Genomic DNA, 6,395 nt, shown 5'->3' with positions numbered 1-6,395 from the left:
TTGAGTATATTAAAAATGGAATTTTATTATATATATGAATCAATTGACTTTATTATTGGATCAATTCCCTGCTATTCTCTAGTGGTCACCACAAAGCCCCTTTCTTTCTCTTTCCCCCTTTTGATATATAGTCCGATCCAATAGAAGACCTACTGTAGATTAAATTACTCGACAAGTGCATGCTGGTTCTGATAGAAAGGTGTCTGAACACACAGAGCATGGCGGGTTGCTGGGGCTGTGTAGCTGCAGACCAGTCAGGGTGCATGTTACATACTCCTGACCCCTGCACTCTGCATGTTACATACTACTGACCCCTGCCCTCTGCATGTTACATACTACTGACCCCTGCCCTCTGCATGTTACATACTACTGACCCCTGCCCTCTGCATGTTACATACTACTGACCCCTGCCCTCTGCATGTTACATACTACTGACCCCTGCCCTCTGCATGTTACATACTCCTGACCCCTGCACTCTGCATGTTACATACTCCTGACGACTTCACTCTGCATGTTACATACTACTGACCCCTGCACTCTGCATGTTACATACTCCTGACCCCTGCACTCTGCATGTTAAATACTCCTGACGACTGCACTCTGCATGTTACAGGGGGCAGTGTGTTCAGGAGAAGAGTGTGGAAGGTATGGCTATGGGAGCTTGTGAAGGAGAGGAGTGCAGAAGATATTACAGTGGGCAGTATGTACAGGAGAGGACTGTGGAGGATATGACGGGGGCAGTAGGAGAGGAGTGTGGGGGGTATGACGGGGGCAGTATGTACAGGAGAGGAGTGCAGAGAATAAAGGAGTGGCCAGTATATGGAGGAGAAGAGAGAGGTGGGTATGACAGATTGTGTTCCATATTGTGACCAACAACAGTAATGATGCAATAAATACAAAAGTCCCCCAATCTCCGGAGCACTCCACAATGGATTTCAGCACACACAGAGCTGAGGACAATCTGAGCCGTCTGCAAAGTCTGAGCCCATAATGCTGGATGTCATCCGGGTCCCAGCCAGAAGAACCTTCTGTCCATCCTTCCACCGTAGAAGACAATGGGAAGGTCCATCTTTACTTCTCCGATGATGATTTACTCGAAGCCATTTGTTGGTTCAACTGTAAAATAAAAATTGCAAAATGTAAAACCCGTTGTGGTGGTGGTGGTGGGGGGAGGGGTGGGAGGACTTAGAATTTACATTGAGGTCCTAAGATTCGAGATTCTGATATAGACGAGTGGAGCTCCAGAGGACGGAGGAGTTAGCTGGAAATATTCCATCCAAAGCTCTGATCCCTGGCAGTGTACTGACTATGCCGATGGATCTTCTGCTGCCTGTCCTTGCTTCAGACATACTCTATGTTAAGATCAATGACAGTAGGGAAGAGTGAAGGAGATCAAAATAAGTTATGGGTCCCCATGATCTGTAGTTGCGCCCCTGGACACAGTTGCAGTATTGGTGGTGCCGCTTGTTTTCGTGGTGAGGAGTGTGAATCAGCATGCTGGATAAACTGCCATTCGGATTTCGGATGCTTCCGAATTTACGAACTTCAGGAAAATTCGTACGAATTTCGATTCGTAACGAAACGAATGGCACATGTCTAGTGTAGAATGGATGTGGTCTGTATGCTATGGACGGTGTCACCCTTCTTATAACTTACACGGCAGTATCAGCGTGCACTGTCGCCTGCACTGGTAGCAGCACTTGTGTGAGCCGGGACACTGGTCATCTCGGTGGCACTCATGGGGTATTGGCTGCTCACTGTTACACAGGCTGTGCTCATAAGAGGGACAGCGGCCGGACTTCACTGAGGAGAAAACGAAAGTCATCAAATCAGGAGAAATGACCCGGAAGACATTGCATCAGACATGCCGGGTGTTCCTGCGCCAGGGACTCTGCAGGATGAACATCTGATATCGGCCAGAGAGGCTCCTGCTTTGTATGAGGAAGAACCCCACCTGATAAGGTGCAGGGGTTATGGGAGTACAGGGAGGGGGTGTAGAGTCATTGCTGGGGGCCCCCGAAGTGACCTCTAGCTCTATAATCACCACTCTACTGCGCTCCACCTTTGGTAGCCACATGGGAGGAATCATTCATGGATGCAGTCCGGTACCCAGGGCCCTCAGAGACTGATGTGGCAGGTTATAGACCCAAGGCGGGATAGTTGGCACAAGGACGGTAGAGAAGTCTGGGCCTCGGTGCCGCGTTCTACCCTATGAAATAGTGACCATGACATCCAATGATTTGCTTTACACTCCTTTACACTCCTGCCAGGGACGAGATGATCGGTGAAGGTCGTCCCTCCTCTTCACATACCTTTCAGGGTCATGAGGCAGAGCTTCTTACAGCCGGAAGTGCAGCATTTCCTGCGCCCCTCGCAGTCCGTGTCCTTCTTGCATTGGTCTTCCACTTTTACGGGCCCACATTTCGGGTAATCCACATCCAGAGGACATTTCGTGGATTCCACCACCATGTATTCTGGTTCTGAAATCACAGAAGAGATCATCAGACCCGTCACCGCTGGAAGAGAACTCTGTGTGGATGGTATCCAGATTAGGGTTGCCACCTTTTCCTTAAATGAAACTAGCACTGTGCGCGGCAATTTGAGAATATAGAGGAGAGAGCGAGGAGAGAGCGAGGAGAGAGCGAAGAGAGAGCGAGGAGAGAGCGAAGAGAGAGCGAGGAGAGAGCGAAGAGAGAGCGAGGAGAGGGCGTAAGGAGACCGGCTATAGAGGACTACAAATCCCAGCAATGCATTATACAGCAATATAAAATAATGTGAGACTACATACTGTTGTTCTGGGTTGGCATCCTGATGTCTCCAGGTGGCCTGTGCGGGATCTCAGGTGGCCTGTGCGGCCTCTCAGGTGGCCTGTGCGGGATCTCAGGTGGCCTGTGCGGGCTCTGAGGTGGCCTGTGCGGGATCTCAGGTGGCCTGTGCAGGATCTCAGGTGGCCTGTGAGGGCTCTCAGGTGGGCTGTGCTGGCTCTCAGGTGGCCTGTGCGGGCTCTCAGGTGGCCTGTGCGGGCTCTCAGGTGGCCTGTGTGGGATCTCAGGTGGGCTATGCTGGCTCTCAGGTGGCCTGTGAGGGCTCTCAGGTGGGCTATGCTGGCTCTCAGGTGGCCTGTAACGGGATCTCAGGTGGCCTGGGAGACTCTAAGGTGGGCTGGGAGACTCTCAGGCAGACTGTCTGGGCTATGGTGTCTCACCAGGGGTCAGCAGGTGGGCAGCACGGTGTCAGGGAGCCAGAAGAGGAAAAGGAGGCGGAGGAGCAATCAAAGGTGCACCAGCCAAGGTCCCCGCAATGCGTGATCTCGGGCGGCATCTGCCTGAAACCCGGATCTTCCTCTGACCTGCTGGCACCTGCATACATTATACAACACTGCAGAATAATATGAAGCTACATACTCTGTATTGCTCACCAGGGCTGCACGTGGTGTCACCAGGGCTATTTGTGTTACCAGGGCAGTGTGATAATTCTGGTGATAATATTTGTGGTCAGGAGAACAGACATTGCGCCGGGTGTTGGGTCAGTGTGATGGTTTAGATACGTTCTGCTCTCACATTGCAGGGGATTGTTGGGTTGATCGGTTTGGTTGAGGTTTGCTCTCGGGCTGAAGTCTGGAGGACACGTGGAAGCCACGAACCAGTCAGGGAATGTTCTGTTTTGGGTGATAAATTCAATTTTCAGATCTTATCAATCTGTATTTCCTTTGATACGTTTCTTGAAGACGGATACAAGCAGGGCCGGATTGACCTTTTCTGCCGCCCCAAAGCCAGGTTCCTCAATGCGCCCCAAAAAGTTTGCTGCTCATGTTGCTATCCCCGGTGAACATTTTATACATGAAAAGCATGTCCCCCCCTTAATCTCCTCACTTCCCTGGAGAACATGTTTAATTTTAGTAGCCGCGTCTCATAACTCAGGTCCTCCATCCCCTTTATGAGTTTGGTTGCCCTCCTCTGGACCCCCTCCAGTTCAAGGACATCCTTTCTGTTCACTGGTGCCCAAAACCGCACCGCGTACTCCAGATGAGGCCGAACCAGCGATCTATAAAGTGGCAGAATTACGGACTTGTCCCTGCAAAACATTCCCCTCTTAATACAGGAAAGGACCCTACTAGCTTTGTTTACCACCGCCTGACACTGAGAGTTATTCTTCAGCCTGTGGTCTACGATGACCCCCAAATCTATTTCCCTTTCGGACTTTCCGAGGGGAGCTCCCATTAGTGTGTAATCCGTTTTCTTGTTTCTTGTTAACTCCAAAGAGCAAAAACTCTACATTTATCTACATTATCCCCCCTCCCCAATATCGTTAATGAATAGATTAAACAGCATGGGGGCCCAGCACAGACCCCCTGCGGAACGCCGCTCATGACCCGAGCCCGATCCGAGAAGGAGCCATTTATCGATACCCTCTGGACACATTCCTGTAGCCAGTTCTCTCTCCATGTACACATGTCCCATCTATGCCCATAGCCCTCAGCTTGTGTAGTAACCGTGTATGTGGTAGCGTGTCAGATGCTTTAGCAAAGTCCAAGTGTACCACATCCACCGGCCACCCTCCATCCAGATCTCTACTTACCTCTTCGTAAAAAGTTAGCAGGTTAGTCTGACAGGAACGGTCTTCCCGAAATCCATGCTGGGAGGCTCCCCCGCTGTACATTTAGCTCTGCTTGCCCATAGCCGGGCTAAATGTAAAAAACAACTACACTCCCCCGCGCCCGGAAATGCATGTCCTGGGTGTCGGGAGATAGGATTTCCACAACCCCCTCTACTCTCTGCTGCCCCTCTACTCTCTGCTGCCCCTCTACTCTCTGCTGCCCCTCTACTCTCTGCTGCCCCTCTACTCCCTGCTGCCCTGCTGCCCCTCCCCTCCCTGCTGCCCCTCTAGTCCCTCTACTCCCTGCGGTCCCTCTACTCCCTGCTCCCCCCACAACGATTTCCCGAAAACAAGCGACCTGCCCCCACCCCCCCCTCCAAACAGAGCGCGATCGGAGACTTCGTATGACTTATATGATGTATTATAAGTAGAAGAATCCAAAGACTCGTCCTTCCCCCGTGACACAAGGGTCGGAGGACACACCAGACGAGTCAGACAAGTTCCCCCCCTGCAGCTTGTAGATGGTGGACGAGGTCAGAAAACAGTTTATGACCTCCGCTGCCATGGAACTACAAAACTCATCTACACTCTGCCATTTACACTGGGGGGGAGGGCAGGAAGGTGGCACGATGATATAAATCCTGGAAGGACACGATGGCTGGATATCATTCTATAACCTGTATATTATGGAGAAATCTGGATCAGTATGATAATGACGGGAGCCCATAGGAAAAGCACTGTGGGGCCCCCTCGTTCTACAGCCACCGGGGCCCATGCTGTTATTAAACAATAACACAATAGCTGCAGTATAATGACATTTTACCCTCTTTGTATATTAAATGACCTCCCATGAGATATCTCTCCCCCTATATAACATTGTACACAAAGAGCGTACTGCTCCTGTGCTGCTGGGCCCCATAGCAGGTGCCCGGCCTGCCTCCTCAACCTCACCAGATACACCCAACACCATTGACTGACTACTCAGACCGGACTGCTCCTGTGCTGCTGGGCCCCATAGCAGGTGCCCGGCCTGCCTCCTCAACCTCACCAGATACACCCAACACCATTGACTGACTACTCAGACCGGACTGCTCCTTTGCTCCTTGGCCCCATAGCAGGTGCCCGGTCTGCCTATTCAACCTCACCAGATACCCCCAACACCATTGGCCAACTACTCACCATCCACAATGACTCTGGAGTACCCCAGAGAGGGCAGGAGAAGAAGAAGAAGCAGCACTGCATTCATTGTCGGCGCCGTGGATGTGGCTGCAGTTCAGTATAAAGCACTGAGACAAACTTTCTTCCTGGTACAGGTGACACAGTGACAGGAGGCCTGAGGGCCAGACAACCTTCCACCCCATAGATTCCTCAAACCAACGTCACAGCCAGTGCAAGTTTAATGTGCTCAAGGGGAGTCCGTCAAACCTGAGTGACTAGGCTGTGATGGAGGCAGTCTTGCCCAGGGCCACATACCAGGACAGTGAAATTAAATATATAATCCCTAACAATGTCCTTTCCTAGGGTGACAACGCTCCCTCCATAGATACAATACAGTGAGGGAGCTTTGTCATCCTAGTACAGGAAGTGCGTTAATGGCTGGATCTCCAAGTTAAACTAAAGGGCAAAAGGGCCTGAAAATGAAAAAGAATTCATCCACCGCACCCAACGTCTGGAACGCTGCTGCAATATATTTTATATCTTGGGGGTAGAAATTAGGGATGAACCAATACCGGTTTTTCGGTATCGAGTATGAGTACCGATTTTTTGGGGTACTCGACGAATACCGATACCGGAAGTCC

At 51.0% G+C, this 6,395-nt stretch overlaps 1 protein-coding gene across 1 annotated transcript; it reads right to left on the bottom strand.

Annotated features, from left to right (window-relative positions):
* Nucleotides 1-1,090: 1,090 nt before the first annotated feature.
* LOC108802841 (whey acidic protein-like) lies at nucleotides 1,091-5,842 on the bottom strand. The gene is made up of 4 exons (XM_018574694.1): nucleotides 5,776-5,842; nucleotides 2,313-2,480; nucleotides 1,657-1,803; nucleotides 1,091-1,116 (listed from the first exon to the last, which is right to left on the bottom strand). Exons 1-4 carry the CDS (start codon nucleotides 5,840-5,842, stop codon nucleotides 1,091-1,093), a joined length of 408 nt encoding a protein of 135 aa, XP_018430196.1.
* Between the last annotated feature and the right edge of the window lie 553 nt (nucleotides 5,843-6,395).

The sequence above is a fragment of the Nanorana parkeri genome, unplaced genomic scaffold, assembly GCF_000935625.1.
Source record: "Nanorana parkeri isolate BGI_ZX_2015 unplaced genomic scaffold, ASM93562v1 scaffold3169, whole genome shotgun sequence".
Lineage (NCBI taxonomy): Eukaryota > Metazoa > Chordata > Amphibia > Anura > Dicroglossidae > Nanorana > Nanorana parkeri.
This window is presented reverse-complemented; position numbering and strand designations above follow the sequence as displayed.

What these genes read in the sequence shown, in the direction of transcription:
- LOC108802841 (XM_018574694.1), bottom strand. Translation starts at nt 5,842, where the DNA reads ATGAATGCAGTGCTGCTTCTTCTTCTTCTCCTGCCCTCTCTGGGGTAC. An exon ending in CTCCAGAGTCATTGTGGATG is followed by an intron (nt 2,481 to 5,775) that starts GTGAGTAGTTGG and finishes CTGTGATTTCAG; the next exon opens with AACCAGAATACATGGTGGTG. An exon ending in GTGCACGCTGATACTGCCGT is followed by an intron (nt 1,117 to 1,656) that starts GTAAGTTATAAG and finishes TTTATTTTACAG; the next exon opens with TTGAACCAACAAATGGCTTC.